Source organism: Gossypium arboreum, chromosome 11 (genome assembly GCF_025698485.1).
Source record: "Gossypium arboreum isolate Shixiya-1 chromosome 11, ASM2569848v2, whole genome shotgun sequence".
Classification (NCBI taxonomy): Eukaryota; Viridiplantae; Streptophyta; class Magnoliopsida; order Malvales; family Malvaceae; genus Gossypium; species Gossypium arboreum.
Genome location: NC_069080.1, coordinates 1,378,412 through 1,397,090, shown reverse-complemented (window position 1 = coordinate 1,397,090; position 18,679 = coordinate 1,378,412). Strand labels below are relative to the sequence as shown.

The following is an 18,679-nucleotide window of genomic DNA, read 5'->3' as shown; positions in this document are numbered from 1 at the left end:
TCATCCTAATTCGATTTAACATTTTCACAAATTGAGTCGAATGAGATGGAATTCGAATCGAATATATTTATTCAAATTAAATTAAAAAATAATTTTGAATCCTTATAATCATTATCACCTAACGTAACCAAATTTACTTACCGTAATCAAATTTATTATTAACTTTCACTCCCTCATAATTTATTTATTAATCTTTTATATACAAGTTAGCTTCATTGTTTGTTTAGTTGCTTCAATTATTTTCTGATTCTTGTCACTATGTATTTTGAAATTAAAAATATATTAAATGTAAAAATATGATTTTTTAATAAAATTATCTTAAAAATAAAATATAAAATTAATACCAATGTAAAATTTTAACACGAATATTTTATAACATCATCAATAATTCAATTTTAACAAAATATTATAAAGGTTCAATATGACTAAACAATTTAATAATAAAAATAGCACTAAATGTAAAATATAATTTAATAATATAAATGGTAGATATAAATAAAATTATTATTATTTAAATTTAGGGTTTTTTATGATTTTAATTTTGATATGAAACAAAAAGTGAGAAATAAAAGTTTAGAGGAAAATAAAAAATTTTAGAGGTTGAGGGACTAAAATGAGGGGGGATACTAAAAAAAATTGGGAGATAAGTTTGAAGTAGAAGGGGTAGTATAGGAATAAAAGTATTAGAGGAATTGAGGGTTGACGGAGTAAAATTTTAAGAGGAAAGTAAATGAGAGAATAAAATTTTGAAAGAAATATTTAAAAAAAATTGTGGGATGTGGGTTTGGGACAAAAGGGGATGAGATGGGAAGAGGGTAAAAATTTTTAAGGGTAGTAAAAAAGTTTAAGAATTTGATATTATGATTTAATATTTAATTTATTTAAATTATTCGAATTCGAAAACTAAACTCATTCCAACTCAAAATTCAAAAAAAAAAATTAATTTGACTCACATAATTCGATTAATTCGAATAACTCGAAATTTCAAATTTTTTTCAATTTTGTTTAAGTTGAGTCAAATTTTGTTCACCCGACTAAATTCCTTAAAGAAAAAAGAATACAAGTACTAAATTCTAAATTTTCCAACAGAACAAGAACTTATTGCACATTTTAACCAAAACAAAAGCATGGCAATTTATAAACACTGACCCATATACAAGTATCATAATTCATGAGTCGGGGCGGACAAACTCTACATCATAATTAAAACATTTCATGACAATCCAAACTCAATCCGACCTGAAATATGTAGACAATTATATGTCCAGCTATATGCAGAGAATCAATAGGAAAACATAAAAACAAAATCATGGCAATTTATAAAAAGCAGTTTTACCAGAAATGTTAAATGCATCAAAATAGAATGTAGCAGATCAAGAACGAAGAAGATGCAAGGATATGCCTAATCCAGGAAACCAGATGGCATATATCTCATTTTATTTGCTTCATAACCATAGGCAACAAAAAACAGCAAAAGTAAAAAATAAAAATGCGCATTATAAAAAGAACATGGATATAGAAATTGTCTCAATGTGTATTTTCAGGAGAATGATGTATCCCAGTTAAAATTACCAACTCCGACCCAGACTCATTTGACCCGGGAATCAAAGCACCTGATACCTTAGGAGAATCATTTAAAGAACCACTAATTGCATCATCAAAAGCATGTATTTCCTTGGCACAGTACACAGTACTATTACCTTCGGTTTTATTTATATCATTTGAGTTTTCCTCGTCAGCAGGCAAACCAACTGCCTCTGCTGCATCATCAAGAGACCGCAATGAATCTTCAACTACATCCATTGGATTTATCTGATCAGTCTCGGTGTTGGTCTCTTCTGCCTTATCACCATTCAAAACTGGTTTAGGCACCCCTGGCTCCATGTGACCAGAATCACTACTTGGCAGTTCTGTTTTTTCTGGAGAAAGGCTATCCAGATGATCTGGTAACTCTCTGCTTTGAATCGAAACAAGTTGTTCCATATTCTCATGAGAAGTAGAAGTCAGAACAGCGTCTCCTTTCTGCTGATCTGAATCCACCATTTCAGCATCAGAAATCAAAACTGGCTCCTCTGCTTCATCGACAACATGATCAGAACTTTGCTCCTCCTTGGGCATTGAAGTAGATGCCAACATCCCACCGTTGGCATTTGGAATAGCACAAATTTGTAGCCTCTGTTTCTTGTAGAGGTCCATGGCTTTCTGCAAGTCAGAGAACATAAGTGAAACACCATCATTAGTTTAGAATCAGAAGTTGAAAGTTGAAGCAGAAATGACTATGTTTGATCTGGGGGAAAATAAGTAACAGCATTCCCCAGGTCATATATTTTTATACATGCTTTTATAACCATTATTAAGCATTTCATAATTCTATTTCTCCCACCAAAGAAGTAACAGAAAAGAAAGATCTTAGAAATACTCAAACGCATATACAGATACAAGCTTCACAAATACCTGAAAAACAAATGCATTAGTTGCAGGAATAAGTGAAGGGCTCAGAACATCAATAGAAGCATTTTGTACTGGTCGTCCACCGTTCTGAAAAATAAGAGAAAAAGGGTATTATAAGTCAAAGATCAGATAAATTAACTATTGACAGAAAATTTTGAAGAAAAGGGTTCTCTACCTTCAAATTCACAAGCATTGTTACATCTTTACCCAAATCTTTACTTCGCTCCACATTCAGCAAACTTGTACACTGATCATACAAAGCAGAACCAGCTAGTTCTGCTGAAATGTCAAGCTTACAAAGATAAAGTTGACAACAGCGAGCATCATCATCTTCACTCGATATTTTGGAAGAATCAGGTGCCTTGTGTGCAATCTCAGGTGAACATCTAGAAGATTCTTTTGCTGGTGGCAAGACATCAGATCTTAATTCAAAACCTTTCACCTGAACATCATTATCGCCATTTTCATATTGAGACCTCTGACGTTCCTGTCCATCATAGACATCAAGAGGGGCCTGCAGAGGATGGTCCTCTTTCAGAGATGTTGAGGGCAAGTCAACATCACCATTTTGTCCCTTCCACACATCTGAACCGGTATCCCATCCCCGACCATTCACTGGATGCCTATTCTGGTCCCATTCAGGACCCCCGAACATGTGTGCTTCATCCCTAAAACTAACACTGTGACCATCCCAACCAGGAAACTGGCCTGGACCAGAGCCATCCATCGGATTCTGCCAGCCAATTGGTCTCAAATGGTTGTTAAACCTTTCGGCATCAGGTATATGATATGGAATCCCAGAGTGATTAATTTCCATTGAGGGTCTAACACCAAACAGAGATGGAGAAGGAAACTGTGGCATCATAGCTTGAAAACCACCATGTGGTGGCCCAGGTTGGAATGGGATGAAACCATTTGGATGAGGTGCTGGCCAGTTTGGCGCACCCCTCCAAGCATTTGCATGCCCTCTTCTAACGTTCAGATCACCACTCCTCTTGTAACGACCAGAGTTATTAAATCTATGATCTTCTTCTAGAGAACCCATAAAAGATGGGCTGCCAATTCCAGCTCTTAAACCAGGCGACTGTGGAATTAAAGATGAGTTGCCCTGACCGGCTCTATTATAGAATACAGAATCTGCTTGACAAGATCCATCCAAAAGAGGCTTCTCAGGAGGCAAGTCTCGACCAAGTCTATTATCCTCTTCTCTGCCACCAACAGAGGCACTACTCCATCCTGTCTCCTCTGTATCAAGACCCCGCTTAACACCACTTCTACTCGTATATCTACGCTCAAGACTTGTTGAAGGAGATCTTTCCATCATACTCATTGGGGAAGCTTTTGAACTCGAGGACCTCTCAATTGGTAACTCCCCAGAATGGCCCTCATCCACCCTACTTGATTTCTCCATGGATCTATACTTAGCACCTCTCTCTGAGACTTCAGAAAAACTAGTTACCTCTCTTGATGAAGCAGCTTTCGACCTCTGCTCTGTCATTGGATCTCTATGCTTCGAATCTTCTTGTTTCAAATGTCTACAAGAGAAAATAACTCTATTATACTCAATAAATCACTTTTTTGGGGGGGAGGGGGGTGCAGCCATACCCACAACCACCAAAAATAAGTCATATGCCACAGGCAATGAGAAAATAAATTCAGTTTAACTCATCAAACAATAATCTGAAATCTGATAGACACTAACAGCTCATTGAGATCCCTTATTTACTCAGTTTACCATTTAAACCATTGAATAAGGAATTGACAATATTGAAGAGGGTGTGATAAAGAAACAAACTACCTATACTCATCAGTCCCACCATGGGAAATCGAGCTGGGAGAAGCTCTCCTTCTGTTGCTGCCCATAGCAGCATCTAAATTGGCTGGGCGTGACTGAGACCTTCCCCTATCAGCATCTACCTCAACTCTCCCAGAAGTTGATGATTTATTTTCCATGTCAGAGTAGTGTAATTTAGCACCCCGAGATTTAGTATCATTACCATCATCACGATCATCAGGAGATCGTTTCCTTCCCTTACTGTCTTTGTATCTTGTACTCCTCCGTTCATCATGTAACTCGTCACGGTCATGATCTCTATCCTTGTCCCGATCACTGTAACGGCGATCACGTTCACGATCATGATCTCGGTCTCGATCCCATTGAGAATCATAATCACGATCATGGTCATGATCACGGTTGCGGTCACGTTCTCGATAATGGTCACGATCACGATAACGCTCACGCTCTCGATCCCGCTCCCTCTCCCTATAACGCTCACGGTCTCTATCACGATCACGGTCTCTATCATGGTCACGATCACGCTCATAGTCACTATCTTGAACCTTGGACTTCTTCTGCCGAACTTTCACATCATCTTTTCCATCCCTCAAATGCTTCTCACTAGACTTGCTATTAGCAAGATCACTTGCTGATCGATCATCTCTCAATTTATCATCTTGGCACTTGTCTTCACAGTTCATGTCTTCTCGATACTTTTCTTTGTATCTCTCATCCTTATGCTTCTCATCTTTTGCTCTTCCATCCTTGCCGATATCATTGCTTACATAAAACTGTTTGTCCAAAATGTCTCCATTATCTTCCAGATGCTTATCCCCATCACCAGAAGTATCTCTCCTTTTCCTAAGCCGTCTCTCAAGCTGGCTCTCTGATTCAGGACTTTGCAACCGATCTGGTACATCCATATCTGAAATGAAAAAAATATATATATATATATATAAAATTTTCCAACATGACCCAAGTTATTCACAACGACTATTTCCCACAACATAAAAGGAACACCTTGTACAAGAAGTTATTGGGTTAAAAAATAAATAAAACTGAAAAAACTTCTGGTTCCAGTGCACGAAATGCAAATAACAACAATAATAACAACTAGATGATACTGAGAAAACACAACAAAAGTTAAAATTTTCATTTCAGCAAAAATTACAAAAATTCATGAAATTCCCCACTTGGCAATGACCATATGGTTTATCATTTTTCACAAACAGAAGACAAGAACCTATGGGAAGTGCATGTAATGATATACCAAGAAGAGCAATGACTACATATAAATACAACAACAAAAATTGTAGAGCAATCAAAAGCTTAATAGGAAATCTGAAAACAAGACAGAGGACTGAAAGATCATAAACTTAATATTAGGATTCATAAAGCATAAAATTGAACTTATATGGTCTACTAAAAGCTAACAAGAAGTTTAAATCCGTGTAAAGTATGAAATAAAGTGAAGGTGCCAAAATCCTGACACATCTTGACATAGCACTGATATATTTGAGCCAAAACAGCAAAACCTTTTTATACTAGGCCTCAAACAAAGATCAGCTCACCACATTAACAAAAACATCTTCAGCAAAACAGAAGTGGCTACATGACCTTAGTGAGATGAAATTTTTTCATTACCAGTTGAGGATTTTGAAGGTGTATTTATTGGAGATATTTTTTAATACAGAACTATCAGTAAAAAGTTAGCACTTCTCATCATATTTTATCAACTTTTAAACTCCCTTCAAACTCTCTTCTTCCATTAATTTTGAGGCAATAACTTCATTACCTTCAAGTTATTTGAGGCTCAACCGGAGGATGCAACCAGGACCATGGAATTTATATGTACATTAGATCCTTGCATTTTCTGACCAAATTTAGCTAAGCAAGATTTCCTAAGTGGGGAAATTGATTTCATATACTTGAAAAAACATATTTAAGTGCACTTCTAAGTGTTCAAGAAGTGTGACAACTTCAAGCTTGCCCAAGTAAATTCTCCTCTGAATTTACATAAAAATTATTCTCTCATCCAAAACAGGGAACCATGTCTGGAAAAGTACTTTCAAAATAACACTTTGAAGCTAATAAAAAAAACTAAATACTGGAGACACCGCTGAAATTTTCAAATTTTGATTCCTTTCAAAGAAATACCCAGAAACAGGAAACCTTGCAACATAGGGAAAATTTTCAAATTATTGCTCTAGGGACTCAACATAGGGTGCATGTCAATTCAGAAAGAAAACAACACACCAAGTTTGAAGGCCGACATTAGTTGCCTTGTAACAGAATTCAGAAGGCTATATAAAACCTTGCAAAAAACCACACATCCCGATATCATAAAAACTAATTATTGGAAAAAATCTTCTTCCATTAATTTTGACTGTGTTAACTATTCTCTAAATTCCTCAACCCAACCTCTCATCCTGCAAAAAAAGGATCTACTTTTCTTCTTTGCCTCATGCAGCAAATAAAGTTCCTGAATTAGATAATTCTTTAACATTTAAAATTAAGTGGTTTGAAGTTGAACTTCCTCAAAAAACAAGAATCAACTTAGCCTGTTTTCTTAAGAGAGTATGTGTAACCGTAGATGCATTTGTGAGACATTAATTAAGAGTAGCTGTAGATTAAAATTTAGCAATACTAGAAATTACAAATTTATTATTTCTAACAATGACTAGTCATTAATTACAAACGCAAAAGGATCTGAAGATCCTTTAAAAATAAGCACAGTTCAGTAGTTATTAAGTTAAATAAGTTAGAAAGGTTCTGAAATCACATAAATATTGTCCCTATTCAATTCAGAAGGTGTTAACTCCTAAAAACAAATAAAAAATTGGGGAAAATAATAATATAACAATGAATCGCAATAAACACTACCTAACAACAAAAAACAGCACCAAAATAATCAGAAACGCCCATAGAATAAGTTATCTTACCAGTTCTTTCGGCGTATTGTTTCACAGTGCGGTGTTCCTCACTCTCAATCAGCCTATCACTTTTGCCTTCTTTACTTTTCCTTTCTCTATCCCTTTCCTCCTTTCGACTATATTCCCGATGCTTCCCCTCACTCTTACTCCTCTTTGTATCATCTGCTTCAACATCCTCTCGTCTCTTACTCTTCGATTCACTTAAAGCCTTAGACTTCTTCTCTCCTTTACCATCATCTTCACCGCCATTCCATCTATCGCTTACTCCATCATCTGCCTTATCTTTACGCCGCTTCGAGGAACTGTACTCCTCAACATAATCTCCATTCCCCGAAATCCATAGTTCCTTGGTATCCTTAGAGTCAAGCTTTCTCTTCTCACCGGATCCAGGCTCCTTCGAAAACCTACCACTGCTCTCCTCCTTACTCTTCTTTTCCTTTTCCTTCTCCTTTAAGCCCGAATCTTTCTCCGAATCCGAGTAATCCCTGGCGTCCCTAGAACTATGTTTGCTAGATTTGTGCCTTGAACTTCGCGGCATCACCGGAGCCCAACTACACGACCTCGAAAACAAAACAAAAAAAAACCCTAACCGGAAAATAAAAATAAAACCGTCCGGATACAAAAATGAAGCACCAATCTCAAATCAACATTCAATATAAAAACCCTAACATCGAATCTTTCAAGGTAACTACAGTCGATTCTCGAAACGGACGGAATAAAAACGACAGTGGAAACCCTAATTGCTCTGAATGGGAATGAAGGCGGTCGGAACCCTCACGGCCAAAAAGGAACGGTTTAACGTACAGTATAGATTTAGAGGAGAGTGGAGGCGGAGGCGGTGGCGGTTAAGAGAATGAGATCGAAAAATGAGGGAAATTACGAGGGAGGGTGAGGTGGAAGAAATTGGGGGGTTTGAGTTTGACGAATGAAGATGGGGGCGTTTTGGGGATAATTGCTAAAAGAGCATGTGATTTTGAAGAAGTGAAGAAAAGAGGTGCGTCTTTGTGTTTTAATGGGCTTTTTTCGGGTTTCAAGTAATCTGGAGTTACTAATAAGACTTGGAGTAGACTTGGGATAATTTTGTTGATCTGACAGGATTTACCCTTGAGAATTTGTTTGTATTACAGTCTTATCCTTGACTTTGTTGAGGGCAGGGTTCCCGTTTTATGCTTAATTTATTTTTTAATTTTGTAAACTAAATAATAAGGATAAACAAAGCCAATTTTACTTTTACCACTAAGTTTATGTTAGAATCTATAAAATAATTATTGAATTATTAAAAAAAAATTATCTAAGTTATTGGTTGTTAAAAATATTATTGTATGAATTTCTTTCTTCGTACTACATGCACCAATCAAAAGTTTTCTTCCTCTTTCTGTTACAGTTCAATTTTTCTCATGAGACAATTTTAAACGCTATGAATTTGTGAACAAAAATTTAAACAGCTTTTCACTGATCTTTAACACTAGTTATTAGATTGACTTGAATCTAATGCATGTTCTACACGTTGATAGGTACGAGTCACTATATTGATAGTGGAATTGTCGCTTAAAGCTCGCTAGTCGAACTTTAAAAAAGAAAAAAACTTAATAGCTCAATAACTTATAAAAACTTTTAAATAGTTTAATGACTTAAATGAAAATTTTTAAATAGTTTAATGACCGTTTTGTAACTTTTTAAGATTAGTGTCCAAAATCTAAACCTATTAATAGTTCAGTAACCTTAGATGTAGTTTACTCAATAAATAATCTACTTGTGATTTGCTATTTAAATGACCTCATCGTGAATCCTGGTCGAACCGCCTCTTGCGTCTTCTCTCTACTCCACCTCAACCCCATCCATTAGTTTCCCATCCTTTTCTATCTTTGTTATACCTCATAACTCATATAATGTGCTCAGATTATTGTAAAAACTCTATTTTAGGAACACTTTGCGGTTGCAACAATATTTGGTAAACAATAAAACACCTAGCTAAACATGATCCTAATAGAATCCCTATCTACTTCAAGTGAGACCTAGGAACAAATATTCTTATCCAATCAAATAAGTCCTTTACATTCCTCAACATCACTTATTTGTATACCAACCTATGCCTATTGGTACAAATATTCTACTCAAGCATTTCTAAATTAGGGGAGCCCATGTATATACATTAAGGCCTCGATGAAAAAGGCAAGTTATCAAACCTTAAGCATCTTATTGCTACCATCAAGTTAATCTCAACTTTGACCAAATACCTTCGATCATTATGTAACTCTCCATATGTCTTTAATTTGAGTCGAGTGAATTATTTTAAGACATCACAACCTCTTTTATGTATCAACACTCTTCGACTGTTTTTTAGCTTTAGTCAATTTCTGGTTCAAATTTACTTCTTATGACATATCAATTTTTGCCTTGATGTATATCAATGGCTCTCCTCCATCGAAGATTTAACTAAGGTCCTCCATCGAAGATTTAACTAAGGTGTGTTGTTGTCATATTTTGTTTCTACATGATTTGAAGGTTTGAGAGAGGTTATGTTTGATGCTGGTGCCCTTTTATATTTGGCTTCGTTGTCACAGGACTTTATTGTCGATGTTCACTTTTGTTTTTATTTTTGACCTACATGGTTTAACTTCAGTCTAACGTTTATACTATTTTTCTTACACTATGTTTGGTTAAATGGAATTGCTATCCCATTATGACACGGTTCAAAACTTTAAAGGAAAACAGTTGTTTGGTTAGCTGAATGTTCAAAACGTCGAATGGAGATTACAGGTTTATTCTAAAAATCGCCAAATAGCCATTCCGGGGAGGAGGTACCGAATGGCTATTCCAACCTCTCCATCGAATGACCCTTTTTTTCTCCTCCAAAAATACCCTTTCTTAGATTAAATTTTCTCTAACGGTTTCAACTTTTGTTTTCTTTTGGTCATTCGACAGTCTCAAGCTCAAATCAATCTAAAAGGAAGCGGATCAACTTGAAGGCCAAATCAACTGGATTTTGTTGTAAGTTCAATTCAACTAGGGTTTGTTTTGCATTTTGATTGATTTTTTTTTTTTTTTCTGATGATTTGTCCAAGTGGAATTGAAATGGATTCTGCAACTGTTCACGAGGAGATCGATTCATTATTCGAGTCAACTCCTCCTCTCAAAGATTCGGCTAAAATCATAGACAAATTGAATCAAGTCATCCAATTTGATTCTCCTTCAGGTATAGTACCTGAAGCTAATCGATTCTGCACATATTTTCCCTTACCGGATATTTGTTTGTATATGTATACCTTTTCGTATTTTTTAGGAGAAGAAAAAGGGAAGAGGGTAGAGGAGCTGCTAAAACGATGCTCAAATCTTAAGAAAATTATTATTTTTAGGGTTATTTCAAAAGCCAAGCCACACAAGGAATGCCAGGTATTTGCCAAATTCACCTCATCTATTATTCGACTCATGAAGAAATACATGCATGTAGAGGTGCAATTTGAATGAGTAAAGTTCTCTCAATTGAATTTCTAAACTCAAGTCTTGTATCAGTTGTGAATTATATGAGCAGATATGCAGTAGATTTTACAGTTGTGAATTAACACACTACTCATTTAGCTTGAATTCTTGTGGAGGCTTTACACTGGTGAATATGCATGTTCTGTTTGCTTTTGGTTATGGATTTTAGATTTATTATTACCAGTTAGTGCTTATGCAATTTTATCATGGATTATCTGCGGTTCAACCCCCCCATAATGATTTACTAAATCATAATAAATTCTAATGATATTTACATTTAGGTGTATTCATCTGGCAGCAGTCAATCTGTTCAATTTGCTAATTCGTGGAAAAGAATTGGTATGCTCTTTTGCTGAAAGTTTGGGATCTAGTAAGAATATTTATTTGCTCATTACAATGTAGATGTGACAGTTCTTAGTTATCTATGACATGGTGAGGTTCAAGTTCCGGCCTACCTTTCTGAGAGAAAACTAGTGGGCCGGTTCTTCTTCAGGAATGGTTAGTGGTACTCTTATAACCTGCTAAAATATAACTTTGCTCCCTATTACTGTTTTTAGTGTTAATTTTTAAGACAGTTTACTGGAATATAGAGGGAGTTCCCTGATTGGTAGAAATTGTTAGATGAACATAACTTCGCTTGATTTTCTTCGATAAAGACTGAACTTATTTATATTAAAGTTGTCAGTTGCATTAATATCAGCAGTGTATATGCCTTATACCTAGCAATCTGGAATGACAAAGTCATGGTTTTGTGATGAAGATGATATAATCCCCACTATTGTGCTGCCAATTATGCCAGTTATTGAGCGAAATGTTGGTGCCATGAAGCAGCCAAATGATGGAGGAATTCATATTGTATTCTCTGAATGGAAGCCATTTATGTTTCTTTCTGTATGAACTAGCTAAGTTCTCTTCGGCATACTTTCTTCTCCCCCCAAGTAGATGCTATACCACTCACAACTGGAAACTGCTGTTTTTTCATTTATCCTTTTGAAACTTTAACTTCAGCATGACCAAGCACTTCTACCTTCAGTTTAACTTAATAATAATGTATATAAGTCTTCCTTCAGTGGTTGTAAAACTTCAGACTGTCTTATCCGGTAAGATACATTTGAGGTTTGAATTCAAAAGAGAAAAAGGATAAATACTAATAAAGGATAAGTAAAATACATGAAGCACTGGTTTTTTTATATAGTGAAAAGCAATATCTTTGTTTTTATGTTTTCATTATACATTTTTCTATATCTCCAATTACTGTAATTAAATGTCTTCTGTACTTGTTACATTTTTTTTTCTGTACTGCTGATATATTAAATTGACACTATTGTATGGGTTTGAGGGAGAGCTCTTTGTTGATGCAGTAACAGATTTGTTTGCAATGGCCGTGCTTAACTTGTCTCGCATCTTTTACTATTTGGACACTCTTTTAGCCAACTTGTATCTATATCTTATGTTACGGTTTGGGGGGAAGATGCCGAAATGAATACCACTCTGCCATGATTGAATTCTAATGCCTTTGTTTATCTAATGAACAATGCAGATGTATTTCACCATTGATTCAACATTCTATGTTTCATTCACATTTATGTTATATCTTACATTACGGATTGGGGGAAAGATGCCAAGGTGAATACTGTTCTGCCATGATTGAATTCAAACACTTTTTGGTTTCTCATTATATATGTTCTTTTCTTTTTTTTTTTTTGATTTGTATCTTATCTCATTTTAGAGGCTACTTGAAAGATATTCAAGTGACTACTTTTCTGCCTTGATTCACTATTGTATGTTATTATGTTGGCTTGTATTGACCCTGACCTTGAGTTGTTATTATTACTATTTTCTTTTACAGGGAAGTGTATGCAGTAGCCATCGTTGGTCATTTTCCAATTGCTGTAACTAATTTATTGGATTTAACAAATGGGTAGCTTAGGATACTGAGTTTCCATTGATTGCAACTGCAAAAGCTTTACAAATTTTCAAGAAGAGGAGCCAATGGTTGCATGTTATTCAAGTATATTCAGTCTATTGGTATTCTTGCTTTGTATTTTCCAGCTTCTAAAATACATTCAGTCATTGATGCAGGAAGCTTTATATGTTTAATAATTTTTATTAATATATATTAGATTAAAATAGTCTTGTATTATCATATTTGATTCTATAGAATACTCTCGGTCAATATTTTAAAGGAACCTTAATGCTATTCTTTGTGAATAGATACTTTCAATCAATGTTCTTTGTGAAGTTTGGCACATGTAAAATGAAGTTGCATGAGAGTTTGTGATTACAAATTTAAATCTATATTGTTCATTTTACTTTTACATGAAATTTTTATATTATACACGTCTAGCAGCATAAATAAATTAACGAAAATATGTTAAAATATATATACACAATATAACAATTTTATTAGTTCTTTTGCTGTATATCAATATCTGTCTATGAGTAAAAATATTTGAGACAATATATTCTTTAAATTATTCTTTAAGTAACATAGAGATTATGATATATATGCTAAATTATTTGTTTTGCTAATAATATTCTAACACATTAACTATGCATTATATTTTAAAATAATAAAGTAGGTTGTATATTATTTTGTAATATTATATATTATTTTTATTAATTTATATTTTAATAATTGCTATATTAAGAATATTATTAAATTATATATTATTATTGTTAAATTATAATTAATAATAAATTTATTAAAATAGGGTTAAATTATGTATTATTTTTATTAAATTATATCTAATAATAATCCTATTAAATTTAATAACAATAATCATCCTATTAACAAAATTTCTTCTAAGGGTACTCGGTCATTTCAACTTTTTTTTTATGCTATTACAACTTTATTCCATTCAACCAAACACAAGAATATTATTACGCTTCTATTCCATTCCATTCAACCAAACAATTGAATTGCTATTACAGTTCTATTTTATTACAACTCTATTCCATTACAGTTCTATTCCATTACTGTTTTATTCTATTACAAATCGAACCAAACGTGGCCTTAATGTGGTTTGATTCAGAGGTATAACTATGTTGAGTGAAACTTGAATTGTAATGAGCTTGAGGTAAAGCTAAAGTCAAAACTTGAGCTTTAATATTTGACTCAAACTTTATTAAACATCATTTATTCAAATTAATATTGTGTTTTTATTTTCAAATAATTTTTATAAAAAATTAAGAATGTTTGTCAAATAATGATAAACATTTTTATATAAAATCATTTAAAACCAAAAATTAATATATTTCTTAAAACCTAAATTAAAAATTTAAAATCAAGTTTCTCGAAATTATTGCTTATTTAGTTTTTCATTTTAGTATTGTTTGTTTCTTGAAAGTATAGTTACTCAGTTTCATGAGTATAATAAATTTGTATTGGATTTTAATTTAGTTGAGATTAATTTTATTGTAATAACTTAAAATATTTAAGTATGAAAGGAATTGAGGAATATATGTATTTTAGAATATTTATTTTAAAGTTACAATTATATCAACAATTTCAATCACAATAAATTAATGTAAGTAATAAATGGAATAAGTTTAAAGTAATTCGAAATTTAACATTTCTTCAAACTATAGTGTTGAATGTATCTCGACTTTCAAATATCGAAGCATGAGTTTTGAATTGAATTTGATAACAAATTTATATATAGTTACAGTTATAATTATTTGAATCAGACCAAATTAATTAGGTTGAGAATCATTTAAGATACTAATCTGGAAAAAGTTTTAAACCGATTAATCGGTTTTAATATTTTATTTTTATAAAAATTATTTATTTATTTAATTAAATCGATAAACGAAATCGATTCCATTATCGCTCCAGTTTTAAAAACCTGGGTAAATTGTTTTCTCTTTTCGTTCTAGAATAAACCGTCGTCGTTCTAGCCATCCCTGTCTTGTGATGATCAGTTAATTTAATTACAATAAAACAGAAAATAAACGGCAAAAAGATAGGGAAAAAGAATCTGAAGAACAGTCAAAGAGTCTGAAGTTAAAAAATGTGGAAAATGGGGAATGATGAAGAAGACAGAGCTGAAAGCTTCCTAGATGAAAATTCTGAAGGCATATGCTCACTCTCTACTACGCAGGTAATAATTCATTCATTCATTTTTTTTTTACGAACACTTGGAATTTTCACTTTCTATGTTTCTTTTCAGTAAATTCAAATTTTGGGTATTTCTTGTTTGATGCAGAGAATATACGCATCCGCCGCTTGTTTACTTTCGGGTCTTGTTCTTATGTTTCTGGTATGATCATTCAATTCTTTAAGCATTTTTTCTTTTCTTTCATTTGAAATTTGGATGTATAATAAAAAATCACTATTTGGGGATCCAACACGTTTAGATTCTAGGGTTCGATGTATATTAGCATTTTTGATTGGTGATACTTACAGTTCATCGATTGAAATAAAATGGGTAAACTACACCTAAGGTCATTAAATTAGTAGTAAGTTTACATTTAGTCACTCAACTTAAAAAAGTTACACAATGGTCATTGAACTATTTGAAAGTTTATGTTTAAGTTATTAGACGATTAAAATCACTGTTCTATAGCATTTTCTGTTCGCACCAAAGCTCTCCTTTCCCTTCTCTTCTACATTTCAACTTTTTTTTAATGAATAGCCAAAAATCCAAATAGCCTTTTTCCCCAACCTCCGACACTAACTGTCATATTGTCTTGGATCTAAAATATATTCTTTTACTTGTCAATGGATGCTGATTTATTGTACTTATCTTCGAATTGTAGCTTGGAGTTTGTTAATCGGACTTAAAAGAAAAACTTAACAGCCCAATTGCTTAAAGAAAAACTTTCAAATAATTCAATGACTTAAATGAAAACTTTCGAATAGTTCAATAATCATTTTGTAATTTTTTGAAGTTTGACCAAAACGTAAACTTACTAATAGTTTAGTGGCATTGAGTGTAATTTATCCAATCCTTTATTACCCAAAGAAAGAACAGAGAAGCCCTATTATGATTTCAAGTTCAATAGCTGCATATAGCAGCAAAAGAGGAAAGTTAAAGATGAAAATAGTATGTTTTGAATAAGTCTTTTTCACTTGTTTCCCCATTTAGAGCAAATATCCTTATTGATTGAGTCACTTGAAGAAATCATAATGACATTCTCTCCAATGCAATTTACAAGCTCATCCACAGGTTTTTTGTTCCTTCTTATACATTCTACCATTTATCTCTACCCAGATCATGTAGATACAGGCACTATAACAGATTCTTTAAGCCCAAACGAATTCACAAGAATGGTTGAGGAACACCGCATGCTTTTAGAACTTAGTCTTGTACTTATTAGCTAAAAGCACAAGGGAAAAAAACATATGATCTCTAGTTTCCTCCTCACTTCCACAAAAAAGAGCAAGCTGTATCAAGTTGTCTCTTACACATGTTTTGTTGGTTCATCTTGGGGAACGATATAGTGCGGTAGCAATTGTAAAGCAAGTTCCGTATTTGATATATGTATGACATCATCTAGCAACTTTTTTGTTTCCTTTTGCAGTCACTTATTGTGTTTGCCATACCAATCAAATTCGCATTATTGTTCACCTTTGGCAATGTCTTGGCAGTCGGAAGGTAGGTCCAATGGTGCCTTCATCTCCACATTATGCTCTCAACACATGATTTGGTTTACTTGAGTCATAAAAGGTGCTTGTGGACATTGTAACTAAGGAATAGTCTTTCAACCATTAGTGATCCTTCTCCTTGAGTGTCGCATAATTGGCATAACTGTGTCTTGACTTTCATATATTATGCTTTTGAAACCAGTTTTACCAATCCAGGCAATCTAGTAGTTTAATGTCTGTTCAATTCCGGAACTTTTAACCTATCCATTGCAGCTTCAGTAATGTTCAGTCAATGAAAAGGTCTCAATGAGTTCCTGTTAGTACAGTTCAACTTCTACTAAATTGTTTGCTTCTCAACTTTTCTTATATTTGAACTTTGTGGCACCCTTTGGCAGCACAGCATTCCTCATGGGACCTGAGCAACAGTTACGAATGATGTTTGATTCCGTTCGTGTTTATGCAACAGTGATTTACATTGGATTTGTCATTCTTGCTCTCATTTGTGCTCTTTGGGTAAGTTTGAATCTATGATAGGGTAGATAAATTCTGGCAACCTTTAGTAATCGAAGTAAGTTTGAATCTCTGAAAACTCCATAGTCCGATTATATCAAATCCTGAGTTTAAACCTCATTTACTAAGTTTGCACATACATCATTGCTATTCGTTCAAGTTTCTGTGTTACTTTCAAGTTTTTTACAGTATCGGAACTATATGGACTCACATTCCATTTTCTTAAACTTGTCATCTGGCAGATTCAAAGCAAGATTTTGACATTACTTGCAATCATATGTGAGATTTGTGCCCTTATTTGGTAAGTTGGCCTTTGACATTTATCATTTAAAGTTCAAGGCTCTATTCTTACAGTAAGATCCCAGACAAACTTTTCTTGGCTGCTGCTTATATCAGTGTACTTTGAGCATTTTCAGGTACTGTCTGAGCTATATTCCATTTGCTAGGAGAATTGTTTCCGACCTAATGGTCCGATTTTGTGACACTGAGCTTTAGATTATGTAAAGGAAAAACACCATTCATCTAAGTTCTTTGGAGTGCATTAATTTTTTTGCTTTGCTCAAGTGTGTACTGGTCTTAGTTGCCACAAAATATTGTTTTTCAGGTTGCTTTGGCAATCGAACATTGTTTATATCTCAGATTTTTATTTTTTATTTTCTATTTTTGTGATAGATTTCGAGTTGATTTCTGTTGATTTCACTCATCTTGACTTTTTAGGTACTACCGGAGAACCGGATTGGTCTGGTAGACCAAATCGGTCGGATTGAAAGTCGACTTGCTTATCGGTCCAAAATTGGTCTTTGAGTGAACTGCTCAGAACCGACAAAAAACAGAAATTGAGAAAAACAACCGGTTGTTGATTTTTCTTTATTGGTCCATATTAGTCTGATAACTTTTTTTTCAATTTGTTCCTTGAATTAAAATCTGATGATGTGACAAGGCCTACCATGCGATAAAACAAGGGTAGAAACCTCTAGTAAAACTGAAGAAAACCCAACAACTGCTGAATTCTATACCACTAGAGAAGGAAAAACTTACTTAAGGTTTGACAACTATGAAACCGTAGCTGCCCCACTTTAGACTCTGTGGCAGATCTAAACCTTGATGACCACTAGGAACCATGTTAGACGCTCCAAGAGCAAGGTCTACCTCAAATCCAGTGGCATAGCCCCGATACTCTGACACTGTACACAAGCATGGTTAATGAGTTGCAGCAGCTAACTCAGGATCCACATAACGCCCCTGTATTTGCTTTCCCAGCGGTTAGCAGCTTACATGGAGAAAGAATAACTATTGCCCAGCTAAATTACTTAGCTAAACTGGCAACAGAAGAATTTGCAAGTGGAGCAGATGGTTCTGAATCTTAGAACTGCTGAAGACATGATCACGTCTAGACTAGCAGCCATAGTTGATGATGTTAAGAAAATTCTAACACCAGAAGTCGAGAAGTTATGTCAGGCTTTGGGTTTATTCTTGCAAAACTCGGTGAATTGGACAATAAAATCCAATTAATTGAGAAAAAGTCGACTATCACTGTGAAGCGACTGCTAAACACGTAAATAATGTGGGTGATGAATTTAGGGACATAAGAGGAGAAATAAATAACACGAGTCAAACTATGATCCCAGCATTTGTCTCTTAGAAATTGAATCTAAAGTTGATAGACTTCCTAAGAGTATTCCAGAAAATCGTGCCTCTGGTATAGTGGCATTATTAGACAAACCAGCCGGTGAACTCCAACCAATGGTTAGACCAGCTGCAATAATGAGAGGAAGAAATTTTGCGGTCAATCCATCTAAATTTCATATCCTAAACAAAAACCTCGAAGTAAGTCCAGATGAGTAAGGAACTAAAAAAATATTTGCACTTACCAGAAATAGATTACAAGGGAATAAATTCGCGTTGGGTTAGACAAATCTGGATTATGATTCGGTTCAT

The 18,679-nt window shown here is 34.0% G+C and overlaps 3 protein-coding genes across 16 annotated transcripts; 2 read left to right on the top strand and 1 right to left on the bottom strand.

Moving 5' to 3' along the window:
• Positions 1-1,496: 1,496 nt before the first annotated feature.
• LOC108456886 (uncharacterized) lies at positions 1,497-8,203 on the bottom strand. The gene is made up of 5 exons (XM_017755619.2): positions 7,171-8,203; positions 4,250-5,153; positions 2,627-3,986; positions 2,455-2,538; positions 1,497-2,202 (listed from the first exon to the last, which is right to left on the bottom strand). Exons 1-5 carry the CDS (start codon positions 7,697-7,699, stop codon positions 1,528-1,530), a joined length of 3,552 nt encoding a protein of 1,183 aa, XP_017611108.1. The 5' UTR covers positions 7,700-8,203; the 3' UTR covers positions 1,497-1,527.
• A 1,494-nt stretch (positions 8,204-9,697) lies between these two features.
• LOC108454259 (uncharacterized) lies at positions 9,698-12,726 on the top strand. 12 transcript variants are annotated; one of them, XR_008274637.1, is made up of 6 exons: positions 9,701-10,152; positions 10,264-10,357; positions 10,445-10,554; positions 10,923-10,980; positions 11,441-12,267; positions 12,491-12,726. XR_008274637.1 is itself a non-coding variant. In XM_053022178.1 (5 exons), the coding sequence occupies exons 3-5, from the start codon at positions 10,237-10,239 to the stop codon at positions 12,564-12,566; spliced, it is 480 nt and encodes a 159-aa protein (XP_052878138.1). In that variant the 5' UTR covers positions 9,698-9,921; positions 10,087-10,152; positions 10,227-10,236; the 3' UTR covers positions 12,567-12,726. The 12 variants fall into 12 exon arrangements, 7 of the variants coding, with proteins under 7 accessions (XP_052878138.1, XP_052878137.1, XP_052878135.1 ...); XR_008274638.1 differs by having other exon boundaries at positions 10,261-10,357; XM_053022178.1 differs by lacking the exon at positions 10,923-10,980 and having other exon boundaries at positions 9,698-9,921; positions 10,087-10,152; positions 10,227-10,554; positions 12,182-12,267.
• Positions 12,727-14,437: 1,711 nt separating this feature from the next.
• LOC108454648 (uncharacterized) lies at positions 14,438-17,664 on the top strand. Of its 3 annotated transcripts, none has more exons than XM_053021981.1 (6): positions 14,438-14,744; positions 14,850-14,903; positions 16,168-16,241; positions 16,632-16,744; positions 16,984-17,042; positions 17,158-17,394. In XM_053021981.1, exons 1-6 carry the CDS (start codon positions 14,704-14,706, stop codon positions 17,234-17,236), a joined length of 420 nt encoding a protein of 139 aa, XP_052877941.1. In that variant the 5' UTR covers positions 14,438-14,703; the 3' UTR covers positions 17,237-17,394. The 3 variants fall into 3 exon arrangements, with proteins under 3 accessions (XP_052877941.1, XP_052877940.1, XP_017608667.1); XM_053021980.1 differs by lacking the exon at positions 17,158-17,394 and adding an exon at positions 17,459-17,664 and having other exon boundaries at positions 14,439-14,744; positions 16,627-16,744; XM_017753178.2 differs by having other exon boundaries at positions 14,440-14,744; positions 16,627-16,744.
• The last annotated feature ends 1,015 nt before the right edge of the window (positions 17,665-18,679 follow it).